Below are 25,121 nucleotides of genomic sequence, written 5' to 3'. Positions count from 1 at the left end.
GACCCTGCACACGCGTGTACACACACACACACGCGCGCGGCCTACATACATGTACACAGGCATTGTGGTGGATGCAAGACTTCGTGTACAAACCGAGGCTGTTTTCTGTTTTTTGCCCCAATATTGCCCCCCCCATGGTGACCTTGGTGGTTTGAGAGCCCACTGCTATGTGGGGGAGGCACAGAAGGTGAAAACTACTCCGGGGGGGAGGGGGAGTGCTGTAGATTGCACTCGCCCCCCCCCCACGCATGGCTTTATCTGATCGAGGCGTATGTGCGGGGGGTGGAGGTGAAGTAAACAGAGCTAGAGAGATGCCGCTCAGCGGCGGAAGGGAGCCTGCAGTAAACAAGAAGGCTGTAACCACGTGCACCTGGCACACCTCACCGCGAACGTCTCTCGGCAGCCAGGCCGCCGGAGCACCTCTGCAGGACGCCTTAACCGTTTCACTGCCCCCGGCGTGGCACATTCCCCGAGCAGCAGACGCTCAGATGCTGCAGCCGAACACCGAGGCCAATTTCTCTGCGGTTCATCCGGCTTAACCAAGGAAATTTTATATTGTTTAGTTTATTTACCGATTGATGTAACATTTAGTGTCGTGACGTCAGTGCATTGAAGAAGAAGGACGATGCATGATTTGCTGCAGGGCCCTATATTTCTTTTTGTGTGATTGGGTGCAAGGCAGGTATGTTTTTCAGGTGGTTGGTGCGAGCCTTAGTGGGGTAGGATGCCGTGTCTGTGACGAGAAGGTTATTTAAATTTAATCTCACAGTTGTTCCAGTGACTGACTCCGCTTTGATGCACGACTTTCGGTAAGAGCCAATACGAAAGTTGAATCTGGTCATTCTTGAGCTGATGGTGTTTAGCATCTTCGCGTCACGACGAAAAGCATGCGGCCGCAGCACCTGCGAATCCCGCCACGCGGGCGAGAGAGCTCCTCGCAGTTTCCAGAAACGCCTAAAATGGGGTTAGAGGGTGGGGTTTGCGAGCGTCGTCGGGGGGGGAGGGGCGGACGAGGGCCGGCTGCAGCCTGCAACTGTTAGCTGCTCGGCGAGTACAGTTATGAGGTCAACCCCCATGCGGTTTACCGTGGAAAGTGAAGACGCGGCTCTGAGTCACCTGAGCGGCTCCTTTCTCATGCTGGGGAGGGGAGGAGGTGGGAGGGGGGGGGGGGCTATGTGTGAGATGGGAACTCAGGCACTTTGTACAATGCACCTTAGCTTCTGTACAACGGTAAAATTTTGGTTTTGTCTAGTTTTTGGGAATTGGCCAATGGGAGACAGGAGCTGTATCTACTGGAGGGTCATGTGATGAGCAGGCACTATGGTCACATGACCAGCAATTGTACATTTCACATGTAGACAATAGTTTTCATGGTAGTTCATTCATACGGATCGTTCTCTCAATACACCGGTTCCAGTCCCCAAACCACAAGGGACCACATTAACTAGAAAGCAACCATTCTGGTGTGCTCCCCATGAGGCCAAGGCTGGCGAAGGCCTGCTGTTCCACCACCACCGTCTGCGAAATGTTTCTCGTGCACTTGGGTTTTTATATTACGCCCCAGTGTCCCCCAGGGATGTAACCTTATCATTAATCAGCTGATACTTTCAGTTTCGCTATAGGTTTGGCTCTGTCTATTGTATTTGTCTCTCGGGCCTTCAGTGCGGCATCAAGTGTTCAGTGACACAGGGAGCATCCCTTGATCATTGTCAGCTATAGGTCACATGACATGAACCCTGCCATGCCCATTTAATACATTTACATATCAACATTCACACCAAGGTAACGGACCGTCTAATTTTCTTCCACAATTCATACAACGTGCAAATTCAACAAAACAAACTAGTGTATCTTTTACTTGGGGGGGGGGGGGGGGGTGTTTATGACAAAAGTACGTCAGAGGGACAACAAGAAAGAGCTGGTTTGTGCGCCTTTTGGGTTCTGGGAGATGAAAGGGAAAGCCTGAAGATCAGATCAATATATCCGTCAATAGTAACAGCTGCCAGAGATTAAAGGGGGAGGCATCAGACCGCGTGCGCTAATAGCATCCGACAGGGCCTAAATGGGAGCCTTTCTGGGGGGGGGGGGGGTATATGTAGGAGGGCGTGAGGGCGACAGCGAGCCTGGATGTCCGCTGTGAGCACCCACTGGAGAGGGAAAATAAAAATGGTGCCCGGAAAGCAGCCATGCGGCGCTACATTTATCGCAATTTACACTGAATTTACGCAGCCTGCAGCGACGGTCTCGCAGGATTACGCTGTGGTGCATAGTGCAGTCGTTCAGCTAATGCACTAATGTCACTCGCCACTTCCGCTCTCTGCCCATCCGGCTTTATTTTATCATGTGATTAATATTTATAATTAATAATAAGTGTATCTCCTGCCCAGCTCCTGTATTTCGACAAGTAGAGCTTCGTGCTAACAACGCAAAGGTTGTACGTTCAAATCTCAGGGAGCGCACACAAATTGTAACTCTTCCCTCTATTGCGCAACACTTTGGATCGAAGCGTGAAATAAGATGTAACTGAATAATTAAACAATTAAATGTCTATGTATAAATATTTTTTTATGGGGCGGCTCAGGTTAATCTGCAGCTGTAATCGTTGTAGGCTGTGAACCTGCTTCCTCTTACTCGCTAAATTCTCGGCATTCTCGTTAACACGAACTGTTTAATCTTGTCTTAGACGCATTTAGTGTCTAAATACATACTTGGTGTCTAAGTACATACTTAAATTTTTTTCAATATATATGGCTGTTCAGTTCTTCATGTATTCGACTGCTTTCTCGTTTAATAAAACTGCGTTGTGCATTAATTCATCATCTTTCCAACCTTTCTTCTTCCGTACTACCCAGTATTGGGGATCACAAATCTCGCTACTGGGATTACATACCTGTATATTTATTTAATGTGCTAACAGCTAACTAACCCCTCAACTTAACTAAGCAAATTTGGCGAAATAACTAGCAGGATTTTCAGCTAAGATGTTTACGTATGGGCTGTGAGTCGGCCACCATGATTGGTGCGGGTTTAGTTGTTGTGCGTTAATAAGTCGGCCGCATGCGCATCAACGTCTGCTCGAGTAGGAGCCCTTGCTGCATGTTTCCTTACACCTACCTGTGGTGAGGCGATTAGAACATCCAAGTCATAAGGTGTAACTAAATGACCAAGAGAACAGAAACGAGGTTTAAATCATCTGTCCCCCCCCCCCCCATCCAGAAAGATATGAAAACATCGCAAGACAAGCATGGAAAAATGTTACGCTATTTAATTACGATGTCAAATGTTCGAACCCTTCCTTCCTTCCCATTAATTTCTGGGACTAACGTTTGAAGTGGCAAATAAGCTAAGCGCTTAACAAACAAACTACGAAACAGCCATGCAAGTGCTAGTATGAGTCTTAATGTTTAACACCTTTAGGGTGCACTGACGCTAGCTGATCTGTACAGTGCCTAAGCACATTTAACCCCCCAAAGTTCGGTTTGTCGGCTAGCGTGGACCACTCTGCACTGTGCCTGAGCACATTTGAAGAGTGATCGCATCAGAATTGTCACTGACTGTGCCCAGATACGGAACACAGGCTTGATGTCAATGATGCGACTGACGCACACGTACGCTACAATGAACTGAACCTACAAGGAACGGATCAGGAAGGCTGTACAGATCGGGTAGCGACAAACATTTAACAAACATGGCCGCTAAGGGATCACTTTGGTCTAGAGGTGCAGTGTTTGCTGGGAATTTGGGCTGACAAAAGTATCCAGGAACAACTGGTCGCGCTTGGGCATGATATAGCCATATAAATGGGTAAAATACATGAAAAAAGTGTGCTAGTAACGGGGTAACACGCGCGTTTTGTCCTCGAACGCGACCCCGAGCGCGGCAGGCCTCACATGAAATGGCGTGTAGCAGGCAGCGGGAGCCAGTCGACGTCGGGGCCGTGTGAGGTGGCCGCTCGCCGCTCGGAACGACGTCAGCCACGCTAACGAGAGCAGCATGTGGCACTGGCTTACGAACAGACGTGGCATGTGGAAATATCCCACCATAAAGAGAACCCGCAGAAGGCGCTCGCTTCGAGATGGGATTCTCCTCTCATGTTTCTCCCCCCTCCTTGCTGACATGGAGCGATATCGCGTCTCAGCGTTGGGGGACTGGCGTCCCTAGGCCCCGGTGCGATGTCATTCTGACTTAATGCCACCCTTCCCTTCTGGCCTCACTGTGAGCCCCCCCCTAGCTGGCATGTGGTTGTTGTGGACCCTATAATCCCGCCCCTCCCCCCAGCTTTTTGTAAACAGATGAGCCAATACACCATCCCTGTTCCTAAGCTTTTTTTTTTCCTCCTCAGGATGTCTTTTCCCAATTTTGCAGGCATCAACAAGGACGTGTATTTTTGACACACTTTTCATTTCCCCTTTTTTTTCCATTTTTTTCCTCTCCGGTTTAAGCTTAAGCCAACTTTGTATATTTGGAATGATGCTTTTATTAGCTGCTGACAAAACTGCACTAGAATACGTCTTATCGGATGGGATGTCCCAGCATGCACTGCCCCGCGACATACGCGTGCACACGCATGCAGCTGTGAATCCTGGTAGCTTGTCTTGTGTGTGTCTGAGGTGATATTTATATAGCGCTGGTCAGCTGATCCGTGTCCCGACGCAACGCACGTCCGCTTCACGCGCCCCCCCTCACTCCCACCCAGCTGGCACCCCCACATTCCCAAGCGGGCAGCTTGTGGTGACCATGGAGACGGCGTGGTGGGCCACCGATGGGGGGGGAGAGACCCAGCAGGTGGCTGCAGAATCAGATGCGGGGGGGGCTTCTCTGCTGTAATCGCATGAGCCAGAGGGGAAATGGAATTAAACCTGGGGGGGGGGGGGCGCACAACATAAAAGGTTTGCTTTATCACCCCCTACACCTCTGTTTAATGTTGCCATGTTTTTTAATGAAACTCGCTGTGTAGTTACTGCCATTAATGCATGTATACATGCAAATGCAAATGGAGAGGCACCGATGATAAGTCACTAATCCTGCCTTTGTACAGGCAGAGTAGTGTTCCGGCCGTACAGTGTGGCTGCTAGTCTGCCCACCCCCTCCCCACCTTTTGTGTTAAACCATAAGACCGTAATGCAAGGGGTGCTAGATGAAATCTGCACTAGAGAATGCAGGTGCCTTACTGTACTATACGCCGTCTCCCGGGTTACGATGAGTTTACGTTCCGATTAAAAAAACATATATATATATATATATATATATATATATATATATATATATATATATATATATATATATATATATATATATATATATTGTAAATTTGTTTTGATATAGTACACCTAATCTAAGAAACATCATAGCCTAGCCTAATCTACTTGTAAAACCATAGTTGTCTACAGTTGGACAAAATCATTAACAGAAAGCCTATTTCATCATAAAGTGTTGAATATCTCCGTCTTCCATAACCGCTTGTCCTATTCAGGGTCGCGGGGGGGGGGTCCAGAGTCTATCATGGAGGCTACAGGCGCAAGGTAGGGCACAACCCAGGATGGGCCACGAACCCATCGTCGGGCACAGTCACACACAGATTTCCAGGGTCCTCAGTCACATGGCAGTAGATTCTGATTCCGATCTGATTGCATGCGGCCTGTAAACAAGGTCAGAATTTCAGCCAAGTATTAGAACGACCAATCTATGCGATTTTTAAATATCGCGTGAGGCCGCAGTCGTGTGTGGTGGGTCCAGCGTCCCAGAAGTGCCGCCCTCCTCTGTTTTTTTTTTTAGTTCTATGTTCCGCCTGCCGCAGTATCTGGCGTTACTTAGCCAGTGGCCTTTATGTGGCCGAACGCGCCCTGTTCATAAGGCAGGAGAATGTCGCAGAAAAGCCTGAAGTACTAGATAGCAGCTCAGTGTAGCAATGGTGTGTGGAATGGCTTCTCTGAAAACACAACTTGTCTACCATTGAAGTGGTCCTGAATGTGGCACCTTTCCAGTACTAACTATGTGTACCGATTTAAGGTGGCCACTTAGGGTACTTTACCACACCAGGTACCATACTTTTGGTACTTTACCTTTTCCATTGACTTCCAGTTGCGAATCAGATCCAAATGCTCCAGTACTTAAAGTACCAAACCAGCTGGGGTACTTTTGGTACCGTAGTACTTTGGGGTGAAATTTGCAAAAGCTTTCTTTCGATTGGTTATGCAAATCGCCTGTACGCGGTACAACACGGTACAGCTGCCGTCTTGACAAAAGTTACAAATTCAGAAAACGGCGATAAAGTAAAAAATAAATAAGTCATAATGGATGGATGGACAAATGAAGGGACCCAAGGTTTAATTAAAGGAATAATCATTAAAACTAAATTTTTATACATTTTCCTCCCCGTGAAAATGTAAAAAAAAAAAAAATCGCTGCACTATTATGTCTATACACAATTTACAATTAAATGTAAGAAAAAGCTTATTTTCCAGCTGACTTGCAATGTAAGAATTGCATGTGCATAACATACAGTGTGACTATTAATATCGCACATTGTCCAGCCCTATAATACACTACAGCCATTTTTTGGATTCAGTGATACCCCGCCTTGCATTGTGATGTTGTTTGGCGGCAGTGCCAGTTTTCATACCAGTGAAAAACCAACACATTGAAGTACCAAAAATATGGTACCTGTTGTGGTGGAGAAGCACACTTAGAGTACCGCAGCAGTGAGGTTTGTGTCCGCTTGTCTAAGTTCAGAGAACCAGCTCACAGGGCTGCTAACTTTGGTCAGCCAGAGCTGCGCATACGCAGCTGCACAGACACAAATTTGGAGTATGAACCAACCATAAGGGTTTTGCATTCCATCCCTATTGTGTGCGTGCTTGCTTGCTTGTGTGCTTGCTTGCTTGCGTGCTTGCTTGCTTGCTTGCGTGCTTGCTTGCTTGCTTTCTGATGGTCAGGCTATCCACCTGCCTTGTGCTGCAGACTGCCAACGTGGGTGGGTGGGTGGGGGGGGGGAGCTCTGGCCTGAGGAGGAGGAGGGTCAGAATCGGGTGATTCTGAAAGAGATGGAGATTTGCTTCCTTCTGTTGGAGACAACATGACAAGTGCGAACGGAGAATCAATACAGGAGACGAGATGCACAACAGAGAGGAACGAACGCAAGGTGTGTGATGAATACAGTGGTTCGTGCGAATTCGAACAGTGCGATGCTGAAAGTCGACGGATGGATGGATTTCAGACAAAGTCCAGTGCTGGGACATTTTATTAGTCGAGAAGCATCTGATGAGATTATGATGAAATATGCAACAGGTGCTTAATTTCCGGTCCATAAAAGCGTCTACAGCCACTGTGGCAGCAAGTGTGTTGTGAAACGTTGAAGGGACACCTTCTGAGGGGGGGGGTGTGGCCATCATTTGCTTGGCTGGGAACGTTGTGGACACTTTTGGGAATCCTGTGGGAATTTGAGAGCTGGTGACTCTCTTGTTGATGGGACTCGCAAGGGTTTGGGAGGATGGATTCCCCCCCAAAGGAAAGATATCCTCTTGGGAGGTGGGAATTAAAGCCAGCAGGTTGCCGTATAGGTGGCAGACAGGTGTGGGTGTGGCCTCATTTAAAAATGGGCTGTCTTTGGGCGATTTATTGTTTTACTTCACAAAGGTGTGCATTGCAAAAAAAAAAATGCAGAAAGGCTTCTATTTCTCCACCGAAGGAGTAAATGTTGAATTATCACCAGCAGATAATACTTATCATTACCATCAGCAGCTCCAAGTTTTTTGACTGAGGAAAACAAGTTCCCAATTCATCTGCTGACGAGATGCCGTGATTATCATTACCGCTGAGTGGCTGTACTGGCAAGGTGTGTTCGATATGTTACTGGCTATGTCTGGGGTGGGGCGCAGGGCGCTGTGTCCTATTGATTGTAAAAATTCTTTAAGGAAACCTGTCTCTTCATTTCAAGACCTACGACCTCACGCGATGAACTTGGTTGGTCTGAGCGGAAGGGGAATGCTGTCAGTCCTGATCATTCAAATGGGAGGGGTGGGGTTGTAGTTTACGTCGTCAGCGGGGGTGTTCCGTGCGAGTCTGCCTTTATCAATTGGAGACCTGTTTTATCCACGCTGTCCCGCTAATCATTTTGTGGGAGGTGCGGAGATATCAGCTTCTATAGACCAGAAGAATCCCTTTTTTAATATGTGACCATTTGGCACAAAATAAATAAATAAATACAAAAAAAAAAAACAAATAAGCAAATAAATAAAAGTGCTGGTTTTTGTTAGCTTGGAATGGAAAGAAGAGGTGTTTCCCATTTTGGCACTGGCGCGGGTGTCAGAAAGTGGCGAGTGCCGCGAGTCCTCGAAGCGGAGCTCTGCTGCTTTCAGTATGATTTGAATAATGCGTTTTCATTTTTTTAATTTAGTCAACATTTATTGGAAATTTACCATTGTTGAAGGAGAAATAGATTTAAGGGGATCTCTAAGAAATTTTCTTGGTGGTTTTCTTCTTCAAGGGGATGCACAGCATTTTTTTTATTTATTTTTTTTATAAAAACGGTCAAATGTGACCCGTTCGCTGCGCGTCAAGGGACGTGACTGTGCTTTCTGGTATCTTCGGGCAGACGTTCACAGTGGCATACTTCAATGCAATGCGTATGCTGTTTTTTAAAAAAATGATTTGAGTGCTAAATAAGAAGGTATTTGCCACGCCCCCTTCTCCTCTTTTCCTAGCGAGGGGGATAACTGTCCCTTGTGCGCCCCTCTTTGCGGTCAGCTTTCCACGTGGTCCGTGACACGCCGTCATCGGTGTTGCCCATTTTCTTTAATGTGAACAGAAATGTTGAGAGTAGGCGACATTGCGTGTTGCAGGGGGTTGGTGGGGGGGGGGGGGTAGTTTCAAAGGCATCATTTACCAATGCCTGCGTTATGTCTGGTTTTACTTTGAAGTCCGTCAAACCCCCCCCCAAACTAAGTAACATTCATTATTTTAACCTTGGATGAGCCGAATGGTTTCCAGATTGTGCTCACAGGTCTTATTCAGCCAGTTTGTTATGACTGTGAGCGGTGATGACGAGGGCCGTCCTATGAGTGGAGACCATGGTGGCCATCCTGCGCCCGACTATGCGCATTACGTGTGTGCGCTCATGGCCTCCCCCCCCCCGAGCATGCACACACACACCACCGCATTCAGAACATCTGGATTATATCTGGAAATTAAATGCTTTTCATTTTCAATCGAGCAGGAAGGTCGTCTCACTCTTAGTTACTGGTAGTCTTCAATACAGTCATACAGAGCATGTATAAATTCACTCCCGCCCCCTTTGTGATTTTAAATTATTCGATCAAAGGCGTTGTGAAGGCAGGCAGGTAAAATTGGAAAAAAAAGTGAAATAGAAAGAGATTATAAGCCGTATTTCTCAGTTTTGGGTTTCTTCAGGGCAGTCTCTCCCCCCCCCCCCCCCCCCACCCGAAACGTGTGGGTAGTGCCGAAAGCTAAGTACGGATCTCATCCCACAGAGACTGATTCTAAAACCACACCACAGAGTGAGGCATTAAGCCGAAAAAGGGCGGATTCAGATCCTTTGCCCGGTCAGACTTGCAGCTCTCCACATGTGCTGCTGAGGGGATACAGTTTTAATACAGATCTGTGGCCGGAAGGGGGGGGGGGGGGGTGACTCGATTAGTCAGGACACGCACCTGGACACTGTGTCCCCTATTACCACCTGGACTGCAGACATGCCCCTCTCTGCTTGTCACATTCTTACGCTTTTCTAATACATATGCTTGTTTCATTAAATGGTTTGTTTCACTTCCTGGTGGAGGGATCATAAGTGGGTTAGCTGGTAGTTTCATAAAAGTCCCACTGAGAATTGAACAAATGGTGTGGAGATGGCTTTAAAGTTTCGTTTTTTAAAAAAAAGCTAATGCGGGAATGTGGGGAAAAAACACCGGTATGTGAGGGATCAATAAAGGAACAGTCGCCAGAACAAAGTGCCGCTTCTCTGGCCTTTTCTTTAAGTTAGGAATGACGACACATTTTTTTCACTGAATATTACATTTGAGTAATTTTATGTCTTTTACTGCTTTATAATGTGGCTGCAATTTATAGCACTTAAATGTAGACTATTTCTTAACGTATTCCTTCAAGTATAATGTAAACAATAATCCCACATCCTGCTAGCAAAGGCAGCACCGACCAAGTTTTTTAAACGTAAACATGAAAGGATGTGAAAGCGGAATAATTCAGCCGAATGTGACAAACTTGATAAAAAATGCATTCCAGACAATTCTGCTGATCGCAGAAAAGTACTCGACAAGAAAGCGTCGCGTGAGCTAAGCGCATTCAGCAATAAATAGTGATCGCTCCCCAAAAGAGTTTGCTAAGACCGCGTGTCGCCAGTTACGATCAGAGACCTGGGAGAGCTAGCACATCATATGCGAACATTTATTGTTACTGCAGACTAGACAGATGTAGAATGTGTGCAGAGGTGGAAATGTCAGGCCCAGAAAGTAAAAATCCAGTCCAAGTGGTTTGGTTTTGCTTCAATCAACCAGTTGAGTACTCTGTGTCTGCGACTCTTTATGCTCAAATGGTTGGTTGAAACAACCTGGACTGGATTTTTACTTTCTGGAATTTCCACCTCTGAATGTGTGGAATAGCAGATTTCTGTTCAGCTACCAATCCACAATGTAGGCCTGTCCGTGGTTTTAGTTTCACAATTGTGGAATTTCCAAAATCATTTGTTTGGTGACATCAGAGTTGGATGCGCGAGAGATTAATTCCTTGTATTGGTAGGCTGATACAGAATATTTTTCAGAGACTGAAATGCAAATTGATGTGCCGTTGACTTGACTTCCTGTTTTCCGGTGGGTTGTCGCCTGAGCTGAGAATTATTAGCTCAAGCCCGAATCAGTTGACATGTAATAAAAGCCACAAGCTGCTTCGTAATTGTATTTCAGATTTTATAGATGTATGCTGATATGAAAGATCAGTCCACCTGTGTCTTCATATATGATTTCAGATTGAGATTTAACAACACTGGGGAGCCTGAAGTCCTTTACAGTCATTGACTTTAGTGTCCTGAAGTCGAATTTGAGTTGCTTTGCGTATTTTATTATCGATACCGACAAATCAGTATATGCCACACAACCGAGGACAGAAGATATTCATATATGAAGATCATTGCAACATCCTGTCAGTCTGACAGGCAGGCAAGAAGTTGAATCCGTTCACAAATTCATAAAAAAGACCTACTGCTTTCCGAGTGAGATCTCACTTGAAGTTGTAATTCGGAGCAGCAGCCATGACAAAACCATTTCCTTTCCTTTTTTATTAAATTCACCTTTCGTTTCTGCCAAACTGGAATGTCGCCCGTCGTCGCGATCAAAGCGTGACGAGCCACGCTTCGGTAAAACCCATTTACCGTAAAATCTAGATCTGAAACTTTCTTTGTGGAAAACCGTTTTAAACAAGGATTTTTCCCTCACCATCGAGCCCGTGAAAGTACTGCGTCACTCTGACCTCAATAATGAACCAAAGTGAGATAATCAACTAAATATGCTTAATTTAACAACGATTCATTCGGAGATTAAAGACTGCATTCAAAGCACTTTGTATATTCTAAAAAGGACGTCTAATTTCCGCCACAAAAATCTACTTGTATTTTGAAAACCAAAGAATACATTATAACTAAAGTGTTTTATCAGCGCGGGTGATGAACTCACAGCAAAAGTGGTCAGCGTGTCTTCTGTCGGACAGGGCCGCAAACCCATTGTGGTTTTTCAAACACCGTTAAGTCTTTTATCTGATGTTTCGTCCTTGTTCAAACAGACGCGAGATAAAAGGGATTGACAATATGGTAATAGATTTCCTTTTAAATCCAATACGACAAACAGTGGCTTACTTTAAAAGCCGTAATATCGTATTGGGATTTGTCTTTGAAGCATATCTAGCTGAAAACGCAGCCGTAAGACAGAGACAGTCCAGGGGTGCGTGCACACCTGCCCCCCGTGTGCGTCTTAAAATTACTGAAATGCAATTATATAATGTCATGGGGAGAGGGTGTTAATTAGAGGGAGAGTCGTAATTATATGTTAAATGAGTATCCTCATTCAATCGCTGCAAGCCTGTATAAAGAAAATACACATGAAGAACCACTTCAAGAGCCGTTGATTGTATCCAGCAGGGAAGAAACGTACGTATTAGTATAAAATGGCGGATAGCTGTATTGCCGTATGGGAAAGAATATCTGGGTTGATGGCGAAGACTCCATATGGGGGCTGTTTACAGGTCATGGGAATGTCGTTTCCCCTTCGTATTTTTGTGTGACAATGACAGTCGTTTCGATTCGCCCAAGCACTGCTTCATTAGAAGGAAAAACGTGTGAACAGGGTAGGAATGTATTATGTGAAGCAGTGTGGTATGAAATGCTGGTATTTCTGAACTGGTCTCTTGCACTGCTCGCTGTTGGACTCAGGGTGAGGATTCGTAGGGGGCTTTGTCGAGGATTCGTAGGGGGCTATGTCGAGGATTCGTAGGGGGCTATGTCGAGGATACGTAGGGGGCTATGTTGAGGATTTGTAGGGGGCTATGTTGAGGATTTGTAGGGGGCTATGTTGAGGATTCGTAGGGGGCTATGTCGAGGATACGTAGGGGGTTATGTCGAGGATTCGATGGGGGCTATGTCGAGGATACGTAGGGGGCTATGTCGAGGATACGTAGGGGGCTATGTCGAGGATACGTAGGGGGCTATGTCGAGGATACGTGGGGGGCTATGTCGAGGATTCATGGGGGGCTATGTCGAGGAATCGTAGGGGGCTATGTCGAGGATTCATGGGGGGCTATGTCGAGGATTCGTAGGGGGCTATGTCGAGGATACGTAAATGTCACCAGCTTGGTACTTATCGGGACGGTCTGTGTTCCAAAGAGTGATCTGCTGTCCTCAGACGGAAGATTCAGCATCATGTATGGAAACCTAGTTGTAAGCATTACCAGTCTTTCATTGCCCCTAGTCATCAAAGTCCTCGTTGATCAACCGCACTCACTCCCCTACAATGATCTGCCCTTTCTCTCTCTCTCTCTCTCTCTCTCTCCCTTGAAGTCCAACAAAGTATCTGTGGTCCAACAGCCCCACGGGATGCACCCCCTCACCCCACTACTGCCTTACAGCAACGACCACTTCAACCCCAGCCCCGCCCACCTGCCGGCAGACATCAGCCAGAAGCCAGGTATGTCTCCCGAGTTCTGGAAGGTCTCGTATCCTAGGTAACTGTTTCCTTGGGCCACTGTGGCCTTTTTTGGCTCAAGGGCCCGTAATTTTCTGTTGAGAGAGAGGACCATTAAAGTCCCTAATGTTGAGATCCTCTCAAACCTTGGCGCCCACCCCCCCCCCCCCACCCAGTTTTGTGCTCTTTGTTGCTTGGTTTTTTGTTTTGTGCAGCTCAGTCGATGCTGCCACCCAATTACAGGGAATATAACGAGGTACAGCAGAAAGGTGTGTACGAGCTACCGCGTTCCGTCCAATCAGAATAAGCCAGAACTTCGTCTCAGCTTGGATGCACTTGGCTTGGCAGTAGACTCTACTCTGGCTCCATTTTGCGAGTTCAGTCACCAGGGAGTGTTGACAGAATGGTGTACAGCCCCCGGTCACGCAACTCCTGCCCATGCAACCATCCCCCCCTCCCCCACCGATGCCCCCCACACTGGGTACTGCTGCTCACCTCCCCATGTGTCTGGCCAGGCCACAACAGTGGGGCCACAATGACTGGAGAAAGACAGCGGGACACCGCCCTGGTGGGAGCACTGAGGGGGCTTCACACACACACACACACACACACACACACACATTCCTCCTATCCTTGAAGTGGTCTGGACCCCATGGGAGGGGGGGTGGGGGTGGGTGACCAACATATACCCCCCACCCCTGCTATCCCCTCTTACAGAGCTGGAAGCAATTAGGGTGACAATCACATAGGACCATCTCTGTAGTTCATGAGGTTCTGCTTAAGGCTCATACATGCCACATGTGCTGCGCACGCAGGCCGCTGGGGGGGCTAGACATTTGAGGACCCACTCAAACAGTGCGTCGCGTGGCGGCTCTGGCTTGTGATGATTTGACGGGCGCCGTATTTTTGCTGTAAATCACTTTAATAATGACTGTCATTACTTCATTTCCACACCGTTTGACAGTGTTCGTTTACCGCGTGGTTTCCAGCTATTTGGTAAATAAAAGCTGACCGAACAAAGTGACTCATCACTGGGGGTTTGTCGCCCGCGCTGGTAGCAGAGCAGCGTCCCTCCGTATTATCATTTGCGCTCGGCTCCAGCTCCTTGCCGCCACGGGAGTGACTCAGGGTTCCCTCCTGGGTCCAGCTGGAATTCCCCAGCAGTGGTGCTGTGTCTAGACTCCGCCGCTGTAATAGACGCAGAGTGCACTGACTCACTGGTAATAAAGGGGGCTCTGTCAGCGCATACGTGTGTCTGTGTACGTGTGTGTGCCCTCTCATTAAGATGTGTTACTTTATGGTGGTGGGGGGGGGGGATGGGGGGGGCGCTCGTCATCTGTCAGTCAGGTTTTGCTAGTCTGTAGAAAACGAACATATGGCGGCACGTGCGGGGCCAGTGTGGGAGTCGGGAAGCCATAGACCCTGCAGACGTCGCAGAGGCTGCAGATGCCGAGGCTGCAGAACAGAGGTAGTGCCTGCAGACGTCGCAGAGGCAGAGGGTGCAGACCGGAGGTAGTGCCTGCAGACGTCGCAGAGGCAGAGGGTGCAGACCAGAGGTAGTGCCTGCAGACGCCGCAGAGGCAGAGGGTGCAGACCGGAGGTAGTGCCTGCAGACGTTGTAGAGGCAGAGGGTGCAGACCGGCGGTAGTGCCTGCAGACGCCGCAGAGGCAGAGGGTGCAGACCGGAGGTAGTGCCTGCAGACGCCGCAGAGGGTGCAGACCGGAGGTAGTGCCTGCAGACGCCGCAGAGGCAGAGGGTGCAGACCGGAGGTAGTGCCTGCAGACGCCGCAGAGGCAGGGGGTGCAGACCGGAGGTAGTGCCTGCAGACGTCGCAGAGGCAGGGGGTGCAGACCGGAGGTAGTGCCTGCAGACGTCGCAGAGGCAGAGGGTGCAGACCGGCGGTAGTGCCTGCAGACGTCGCAGAGGCAGAGGGTGCAGACCGGCGGTAGTGCCTGCAGACGTCGCAGAGGCAGAGGCTGCAGACCGGAGGTAGTGCCTGCAGACGCCTCAGAGGCAGAGGGTGCAGACCGGAGGTAGTGCCTGCAGACGCCGCAGAGGCAGAGGGTGCAGACCGGAGGTAGTGCCTGCAGACGCCGCAGAGGCAGGGGGTGCAGACCGGAGGTAGTGCCTGCAGACGTCGCAGAGGCAGGGGGTGCAGACCGGAGGTAGTGCCTGCAGACGTCGCAGAGGCAGGGGGTGCAGACCGGCGGTAGTGCCTGCAGACGCCGCAGAGGCTGCAGACGCCAAGGGCGGTGGACGTGACAGAACTGTACATGACGGAAACTTTCAGAGGGACGCCATTTAATGTACAGTACAGGGTCAGACTCAGTCATTCAGGTCCTCACTCTGGGTTTCGCTTTCTGCAATATTAACATCTCCTGTTTTCCCGGCATTGTGCACTGAGACTGTCAAAATAGTTACACATTGTGATACCATAAGCTACCATTAAATGAGTAAAATGATGTATGTATTAATAGCTGCTTTCAAAGCATTGCTGAATGGGGTGAGTTCTGGTTAAGTTGTTTTCTGTCTGACTAGAGTGCCCAGTTTGTTCATGAAATCTATTCCGCGCACAGTGACTGAATTCTCGCTCCTTGGGGTTCATGGACAATAAAAGATTATTTTAAGTAAGAAGATGGAAGTTTTCTTCATAATTTTTGTTTGTTTATTCATTCGTTTTTTTTTTTTGTCTGCAGTAAATTAGTCATAGCCGATTAGTGTGGAAATTCTACATTATCCGTCAAACGTGTAAATGGAGTCGAACAATGTTTGTTTTTATTTTGCTGCCAAGCTAGGCTTTTGGAGTTGTTTGTTTTCGGTTTTGTTTTGCGATTAAACCCCTATAAATCGGAGGCGAAGCTCCACTGTAGGCCGCCTTTACTGCTGGCTTTTTGCGGAGGAGGAGTTTAGTGGCCCGTGAGAGTACGCCCCGCTGTCTTGATGTGGAGAACGGACTTTCGGGGATAAAGGATGTAGGCCAGGTTCAAAGGCGGGTGACTCAGAATCCTCCCAGTTAAAGATCTCAGTAGATGGTAGGAGCCCCAGACAGCCCTGCAGCTACTGCAAATGATAGTTATCTGGCACATTCTTTAACAAAACACAGGGTCTCTTCCACTCATTTAAGTGGTAGGTGCTCAGGACTGACAAATGACTTCCTGTCAGTCGTCGAACCCCTCTGGCCAAAAGGGGCAACTCTGTCATGGTAGCCGGAGTGTTTTGGGCACGATCACAGTCCCATGATGGTCCAGGGACATAAGGAGCCCCTGATGGGCGGTACGGAAACCTAGAACCCGAAAAGAATAGCAGGAAAACGGCAACATTTCTGAGGTACTGCTTGGGTGATGTTTTTTTTTCCCAGGGTGCCTCACTTCTTCCTGTATTTGACTTTTTACCACTGTTTGATATATTGGGTGTTTAACGTAAGGCCAGTTGCACGGAATTCCTGAACGTGTCTTGAAGTCTCACGGTGTTTTTTTTTTGTTTTTTTGCCCTAATTAGTATAGAAATTGTCTTAATTGTACAGCTAAATATTTGCTCATTTTCCCTGTGCTTTTTTTTGTCATCAAGGTGGTGAAACAATTATAGAAGGTTACCTTGATTATTTAAAGGTTTGACGTGTGGGACAGGACGAGTGTGTTAAGCTATTGTCACGGCTCTCGACGGTGATAAAAATCTGAGACTCGTACGCTGAAGTATGAAATTAAATCTGCCTGCTGAATTCTTGTACCACGCTAGTGTGTTCTTGGTCCTTTGTCCTGTCCAGCTCAGACACACTGGACCTGCCCACTTGTACCTGTTTGGCTGGGGGGTGGGGGTTAGCCCCCGATATTGCCCCTATAATGGTAGGCTCCTGGACAAGTGATGACTCCTTTTCATGAAAGTCTCTTTCCGCTGCGGTTCTGTAGGAATCCACCGGCACCAGTCCCAGGACCTTTCAGGATTCTACTCCCTGCCCCCGGGCGGTGTAGGCCAGATCCCCCCTTCCATGGGCTGGTAAGTGAGACGTCCCGCGCCGGTCCTGACACGCGGGTGCGGCGATCATTCCATAGGACTTACTCACAGACCCCTCGAGGATCCCGGACGCTGATTAACACGGAACACCCCGTCACTATGTCGTAACTCAAACCTTGGACGTCGCTAAGGCTGTTTTAAGGGGGGGCTCTCAGTTCACCCTTCACAATTTTCTGTGACCACCCCTCCCCTCTGGGACCCGGGTTCGAGTCTCCGCCTGGGTCACATGTGTGCGGAGTTTGCATGTTCTCCCCATGTCGTCGTGGGGTTTCCTCCGGGTACTCCGGTTTCCCCCCAGAATCCGAAAACATGCTGAGGCTAATTGGAGTTACTAGATTGACCGTAGGTGTGCATGCGTGAGTGAATGGTGTGTGAGTGTGCCCTGCGATGGGCTGGCCCCCCATCCTGGGTTGTTCCCTGCCTCGTGCCCATTGCTTCTGGGATAGGCTCCGGACCCCCCGCGACCTAGTAGGGTAAGCGGTTTGGAAAATGGATGGATGGATGGAGTGAGTTCCCGTTCATGTCTATTAAATGCTCAACCAGTAAAGTATTTTCTAACAACGCAGAGGTCGTAGGTTCAAATCCCAGGAAGCACACAAATTGTAACACTCCCCTATACCAAGTGTCAGCTGTAAATGTAAAATCAGACCCAGTAAAGTCTAAGCCCTCATTTTCATACATTTTTAATGACGCTTCTCACTCACACGTCAGACAACGCAGTTTGTCTGGTAACTCCAAAGACTGTCCACTCCATCCTTTTCGTGACTTTGGTCATTACATCATTACGTCGCCCTTGGTTACTCTCCTCACTAGTGCTGACAACTTATTCCAGCATTGAGACGCCAAGTTTATTATTGGATGACAGTGTTTCGCTCGTATCACGCAGTCCTGTTGTTTCTCAGAGCACTGTACAGGGCTGTTTGGTGACATCACACGTCATCAATATGCTCACTGCTCCTGCTTACATTTTTGCAAAACTGGACGGTAAGGAACTGTCAGACGAGGTCTCTCGCGTCATTGCGTCGTCATGTCAGCTAGGCTTTTCAGTCGCCATTGCCACGGGAAGCGCACGTCGTGTCCCCGCCCCTTAAGGTCTGGCATCGGGGGGGGCAGCTCTCTCTGTGGAGCCATGCAGTCTGAAACAGAATCCCTTTGTTCTCTCTCCTGGGGACCGCGGCCTGTTTCTCGTGCCTGCCTTGGACCGTCACCCTGGAGGTGAAGGGACGGAGAAAGAGGAATGAGTGAGAGAAAGATAGAGAGAATGACGGAGAGAGGGACAGAGAGAGAGAGAATGACGGAGAGAGGGACAGAGAGAGAGAGAATGACGGAGAGAGGGACAGAGAGAGAGAGAATGACGGAGAGAGGGACAGAGAGAGAGAGAGGGGATGATGGGGAGAGGGAGAGAGAGAGGGAATGACGGGGAGAGGGACAGAGAGAGAATGACGGAGAGAGGGACAGAGAGAGAGAGAGAATGACGGAGAGAGGGACAGAGAGAGAGAGAATGACGGAGAGAGGGACAGAGAGAGAGAGAATGACAGAGAGAGGGAGGGAGAGAGAGGATGATGGGGACAGGGAGGGAGAGAGAGAGGGAATGACAGGGAGAGGGAGGGAGAGAGAATGACGGAGAGAGGGACACAGAGAGAGAGAGAGAGAGAATGACGGAGAGAGGGACAGAGAGAGAGAGAGAATGACGGAGAGAGGGACAGAGAGAGAGAGGGGATGATGGGGAGAGGGAGAGAGAGAGGGAATGATAGAGAGAGGGAGAGAGAGGGAATGACGGAGAGAGGGAGAGAGAGAAAGAATGACGGAGAGAGGGAGAGAGAGAGGGAGAGAGAGAGAGAATGACAGAGAGAGGGAGAGAGAGAAAGAATGACGGAGAGAGGGAGAGAGAGAAAGAATGACGGAGAGAGGGAGAGAGAGAGAGAATGACGGAGAGAGAGAGAGAGAGAGAGAATGACGGAGAGAGAGAATGACGGAGAGGGAGAGATGGACAAAGGACTCCATCAGCATTGCTCCTGGCCCCAGAGCCGATCGGGGCGGCCGTGTGCTTCCAGTGGCTGCATCCTCCCTAATTGGCCTGTTGGTTCTGATTAGCAACTGAATCTGTGCCTCATGCGCCCCCCCCCCACCTGTGAGCGACACATCAGCACTGCCCCCTCGGCCTTTGATCTGCACTCCTCCCGCTGCCCCCCCCCCCCCCCCCCAACCGACACCACAGCCGTTCCATATCAAAGGGTCCCGGGTGCCTTCAGTCAGGTGATTGTGATCCCCCCCCCACCACCACCACCCCAGCAGGAATGCCGGCAGCTGCCGTCACAGGCCCAGACATGCAGCCCCCCATCCCCAACCACCCCCCCTAGCAGTCAGCGGCGCCTCAAACTTCCGCCTCCGTGTTCTGATGGGGGGGCTTCCCCGGTGGGCCGTGTCTCAATCTCGTCTCGCCCCTGACCGTAGGCAGAGTCAGCCTGTCTATCCCATCTCCTCCTGTGGATTCAGGCAGCCCTACTCCTCTGGTCTACCCAGCAGCTCTTCCTACTCCAGGTATAGTATGAGCTGCTCCTGGCTGGGGGGGGGGCAGCAGCAACACGGCTTCCCCCCCCCCACAATCCCCCTCCAACGGCTCCTGCTGACGCTTGCATCGCCCTGCCCCCCTCCCCCACATCGTTTAGGTGCCCCTGCGTGTGCGTGTCCGCCCCCCTTCCCACTCCCTCCCCCTGCGTGCTTTAGGTGTGGCAGCATCCGTCGCGCTTATTTGTGTCTTTTTTTTTGGGGGGGGGTAAGCAACTCCCCACCATCACCTTTCACAAATGTCTGCCTTCAATATGCCGGCTTCTAGGGCTGGACTGGCCGCCTGCCATACAATTACAGTTACAATTACAGTTACAATTACATTTACAGTTACATTTTCCCCAGTTGCCTAATGGATTTGTGGGCCAGAATTGAACAGGGAACCCCCTGCGCTCCACCACCCCAGGTCTGCAAAATTCAACTTGTGGGACCCCACAGTTCAGGACAAATTTTTTTTTTGTTTAATCTCAGTCCAGCCCTGCCCGCTTTTATAAGTCGGGAGCAGTGAGACCCAGCCTCTTGCGATGCGGGATTCGGCCACCTACACAGGACATGCTTTGTGTGCGTCTGCATCTCTGTGCGAAGGTTTCTGCCTTTAACCCTATGATGGAAAGACGACGGCAAAGATCCCGGAGCTTTGCACTCCCAATTTCTGTGGCTGCTTTTATTGTCCCAGCAAGTGACTGAAATAAGGTTAAGCAGCTATGATATTTTGGAGAGCTCGGGGTTAACAAGAGGTCGTTTCTTCACTTTTTCTTTATGTCGTTGTTGACCTTTAAGGCAGGGTTTTCAAATTTTAGTCCTGCAGGGCCAGAATCCAACACGGTGTGCAGATTTCCCTGCTAACGCGCATCTGAATCCACTAATTACAAGGTTTGGTGGGCGTGTTTGAGCAAGGAAATCTGTGAAACTGTCTCAGACTGGCCTTCCAGGACCGGAGCTGGGGAGCCCTACTTTAAGGTTGCTGTATATACCAGTTGTCCACTGCTGTCTATTAGTGCTGTTTTGGCTTTGCTATGCAGTTTCGCAGAGCGCCACCTAGTGTCTGAAGCCTATCTGTACAGGTATTGGAGATGCCTGCATCTGTTTTTCTAGGTTTTCTCACTCCCTGATGTTGGGCCCTTCAGGCATGCACTCCACAGGGATCCCACACCCTGCCATAGTGCCCTCTACAGGCAAACACGAGCATGACCAATACGACCGGAACATGTACTCGTGAGTATCCTCCTGATTATTTATTGTTGTTGGTCCTTATTATAAACCAAACTTGACCTGCAAATTCTGTGCCTAAGATGAGAAGCTGTGGACCCAGGGAGCTGTGGAATTTTGTATATGTCTGTGGGTCAGTGGATTCGGACACTGCACCTGTGACCGGAATCGGTTCGAATCCCAGGGTCTGGAGAATGTTTTCACCATTGGGCCTTTCAGTGAGGGACTTAACCCCCATTTGCTCCAGGGCCTGTTTGACCCTGCTTTGTCGTAAATGTATGTCGTTTTGGATAAGCATCTGCCAAACAAATAAAATGTTTATATGGTGAAGTGCTTTGGGGCAGCTGTGTTAGGAACGGTACGTTATAAGGTCAAATCCCACATACAGCAGGTAATGTATTCTGGTGGGGAAAAATGTCTGTCCTGGCCCTTGCTGCGTTCCGGTGGCTGGGTCTGTATGGAGTGTCGTGGTGTGACTCTGTCCTCGTGCCCCCCCCCCCCCCCCAAAAACAGCAAACCCCACCAGCAGGCAAAGCAAGAGAAGGAACCGAAGAAGCCAGTGATTAAGAAGCCCCTGAATGCCTTCATGCTCTACATGAAGGAGATGCGAGCCAAGGTGATCGCTGAGTGCACTCTGAAGGAGAGCGCCGCCATCAACCAGATCCTGGGCAGGAAGGTAAGTGCACAGCCACGCCACCGGGGGGTGCTGTGGGGACGTCAGCCAGCGAGTCTTCCCGAAGCCCACGGCGGTCCCTGTGTTCTCTCTCCAGTGGCACGCCCTAACCAGGGAGGAGCAAGCCAAGTACTATGAGCTGGCCAGGAAGGAACGGCAGCTACACATGCAACTGTACCCCAGCTGGTCGGCCAGGGACAACTATGTGAGTCTCTGCTGTGTGTGTGTGTGTGTGTGTGTGTGTGTTTGTATCTATCTGAGAGTTTTTCTGAGAGAGAGAGAGAGAGAGAGAGAGAACTACTGCAATGTGATAAAAACCTGTTATTTTGACTTTGCGGGGATTTTTTTTTCAGAACCCACAAGGGGAAACTCAGTTTTATAAAAAATCTGACTGCAATCAAAAAACTAAAAATGCCAGAAGGCTTGTGCTTCACTGTTAGGGCTGGGGGGGGGGGGGGTAACAGATAACGTTAAGGCTGTCATTGCTGGGATTAGGGTTATGCTCATAGAAATGAATGGAGAGTCCCCACAAAGATATAGATACTTAATCTGTGTGTGAGTGTGTGTGCGTGCGCAAACTTGCATTCTCTAGTTCCAGTTGGACTGAAAAGGACCTTTGCTATGACTAGTGACACAGTCATCGTGCAGCTTCGTGCGACTGGGGGTCACATGACTGTTTTCTCAGCAGACTGTTCATCTTGCTGGAACGCAAACCCCCCCCCCCCCCCCCCCCCCCCCCCCCACACAAAAACCCAGAAGGATATACAGACCTGTCTGACAATCAGCGTCATGCGATCATGTGTGTTGCGGTATCACAAAGGTCTGCATGAGGGCAGATGTCACGCGGCGACCTGTAGTTTTACCGATGCCCCCCAGGGCTGCCTAGCCGCTGATTCTCAAAAGTTTGGTGCCATCGGCCATGGCGTTCACCACCAGTCAAGCCACACACTTGCGTTGGCCCCCTGTGTGCCACAAACAGTCGCTACACAGGGAAGGGGTGACTTTTCGAGTGGGGGGGCAGAAACATGAAATGTTACCCCCGTGTGTATTAGAGCCACTCAGTCGCACGACCCCAGTCGGATCGGATGCACCATTCTGCTCAGGTAATGTGTGGAAGCCAGGTTGTGTCCTCCAATCTCGCGTCAGCTTGCCCCGGCTTCCAAGCCCCTGTCCCTTCATGCCGGAATCTTCCGTCTGCGCTTACTGCGTATTTGTGATGGCCGCCCTCGGTCACGGCGGCTAATGACCACACGGCCGCGTACGGAGTAAGATCCGGCCAGCGGCTGTGGCTGCCTTTGATCTTTATTCATCCTCACTGGCGTGCTACTTGGAAAAATAAGCCTCACCCAACTGAGTCATCTGGATTTTAAATTTTTTTTTTTAAATAAATGAATTATGATTTGGATGTGTGAATGTTATGCTTGATCTTGCCATGTGACATAGCAAGACGTAAGGGGGTGGGGAGAGTAAAGGCAAGAGATCAGGTGACTTGTGACAGGAATGAGCGGTGTGACGTTGGTGTGTTAGCCTGTGTGTGTTTATGTGACGTTGGTGTGTTAGCCTGTGCGTGTGTGTGTTTATGTGACGTTGGTGTGTTAGCCTGTGCGTGTGTATGTGTTTATGTGACGTTGGTGCGTTAGCCTGTGTGTGTTTATGTGATGTTGGTGTGTTAGCCTGTGCGTGTGTGTTTATGTGATGTTGGTGTGTTAGCCTGTGTGTGTTTATGTGACGTTGGTGTGTTAGCCTGTGTGTGTTTATGTGATGTTGGTGTGTTAGCCTGTGTGTGTTTATGTGATGTTGGTGTGTTAGCCTGTGCGTGTGTGTGTTTATGTGACGTTGGTGTGTTAGCCTGTGCGTGTGTATGTGTTTATGTGACGTTGGTGTGTTAGCCTGTGCGTGTGTATGTGTTTATGTGACGTTGGTGTGTTAGCCTGTGTGTGTTTATGTGACGTTGGTGTGTTAGCCTGTGTGTGTTTATGTGATGTTGGTGTGTTAGCCTGTGCGTGTGTGTGTTTATGTGACGTTGGTGTGTTAGCCTGTGCGTGTGTATGTGTTTATGTGACGTTGGTGCGTTAGCCTGTGTGTGTTTATGTGATGTTGGTGTGTTAGCCTGTGCGTGTGTGTTTATGTGATGTTGGTGTGTTAGCCTGTGTGTGTTTATGTGACGTTGGTGTGTTAGCCTGTGTGTGTTTATGTGATGTTGGTGTGTTAGCCTGTGTGTGTTTATGTGATGTTGGTGTGTTAGCCTGTGCGTGTGTGTGTTTATGTGACGTTGGTGTGTTAGCCTGTGCGTGTGTATGTGTTTATGTGACGTTGGTGTGTTAGCCTGTGCGTGTGTATGTGTTTATGTGACGTTGGTGTGTTAGCCTGTGCGTGTGTGTGTTTATGTGACGTTGGTGTGTTAGCCTGTGTGTGTTTATGTGACGTTGGTGTGTTAGCCTGTGCGTGTGTATGTGTTTATGTGACGTTGGTGCGTTAGCCTGTGCGTGTGTGTGTTTATGTGACGTTGGTGTGTTAGCCTGTGCGTGTGTATGTGTTTATGTGACGTTGGTGTGTTAGCCTGTGCGTGTGTGTGTTTATGTGACGTTGGTGTGTTAGCCTGTGCGTGTGTATGTGTTTATGTGACGTTGGTGCGTTAGCCTGTGCGTGTGTGTGTTTATGTGACGTTGGTGTGTTTATGTGACGTTGGTGTGTTAGCCTGTGCGTGTGTGTTTATGTGTGTGTTTATGTGACGTTGGTGTGTTAGCCTGTGCGTGTGTGTGTGTTTATGTGTGTGTGTGTTTATGTGCATGTTAACTTTGGTTCTCTGGCTTTTTTTGGTGAAACAGGGGAAAAAGAAGAGAAGGAAGAGGGAGAAGCAGCAGGACTCCAACTCAGGTATGCCCAGGTTTTGGGCCACTGGCTCGCCCTGATTGGCTCTCTGCCGCATTCCTGTGCACATGTGAGCTCGGTAGCATACAGTAACACAGCACAGCCACGCTTTCCTGGGCTTCCCTGCTGCTCTCTTCCTGAATGCCGCGCAAAATGCAAATGCTGTTCTCTTCAGCACCAGGCTGTTGGGGTTTAACTCCTTAGCTCTGGTTGGGGGGGGGACTAACAGTTTTGTTGGCTTTCTTATTTCTTACCTTTCTGTTGATGCTTCCTTCACCTTTGCTCTGTACTTCCCTCCCTTCCCCTGTTCTCCCTGTATGGGTCTTGTCCCCTTCCTCTACCTCCCGCCTGCCCCACCGTGACCCTCCTGTTTCCTCCACGCATGCCGCCTTGTGCTCAGACCCCGGCTCGCCTAAGAAATGCCGAGCTCGCTTCGGCCTGAACCAACAAACGGACTGGTGTGGCCCCTGCAGGTTAGTACCGCCCCGTACTGCTGTGCTTCTCACTCTGCTGCTCGCTGCTGCCGCCACTGCTCTGCATGCGCCTGGCTCACTAACTCTACGGCGCCCACCTGCTGCTCAGGGGTGGGAGT

At 49.3% G+C, this 25,121-nt stretch overlaps 1 protein-coding gene across 7 annotated transcripts in view; it reads left to right on the top strand.

Annotated features, from left to right (window-relative positions):
* Window positions 1-25,121, top strand: part of LOC125727623 (transcription factor 7-like 2) — a 39,805-nt gene that overhangs the window by 11,444 nt on the left and 3,240 nt on the right. For 2 of the 7 annotated variants that reach the window (XM_049004470.1, XM_049004473.1), the window contains exons 5-11: window positions 13,073-13,199; window positions 17,103-17,190; window positions 19,663-19,749; window positions 20,872-20,991; window positions 21,499-21,661; window positions 21,756-21,863; window positions 24,487-24,535. In XM_049004470.1, coding sequence (XP_048860427.1) covers window positions 13,073-13,199; window positions 17,103-17,190; window positions 19,663-19,749; window positions 20,872-20,991; window positions 21,499-21,661; window positions 21,756-21,863; window positions 24,487-24,535 — 742 coding nt within the window. Of the gene's footprint in view, window positions 1-13,072; window positions 13,200-17,102; window positions 17,191-19,662; window positions 19,750-20,871; window positions 20,992-21,498; window positions 21,662-21,755; window positions 21,868-24,481; window positions 24,536-24,929; window positions 25,003-25,121 lie in introns of all 7 variants that reach the window. The other 5 variants (XM_049004469.1, XM_049004472.1, XM_049004471.1 and 2 more) reach the window with 4 other exon arrangements.

Source organism: Brienomyrus brachyistius, unplaced genomic scaffold (genome assembly GCF_023856365.1).
Source record: "Brienomyrus brachyistius isolate T26 unplaced genomic scaffold, BBRACH_0.4 scaffold105, whole genome shotgun sequence".
NCBI classification, from domain to species: domain Eukaryota; kingdom Metazoa; phylum Chordata; class Actinopteri; order Osteoglossiformes; family Mormyridae; genus Brienomyrus; species Brienomyrus brachyistius.
Note: the sequence above shows the minus strand (reverse complement) of the source record. Positions and strands in the feature narration are given on the sequence as shown.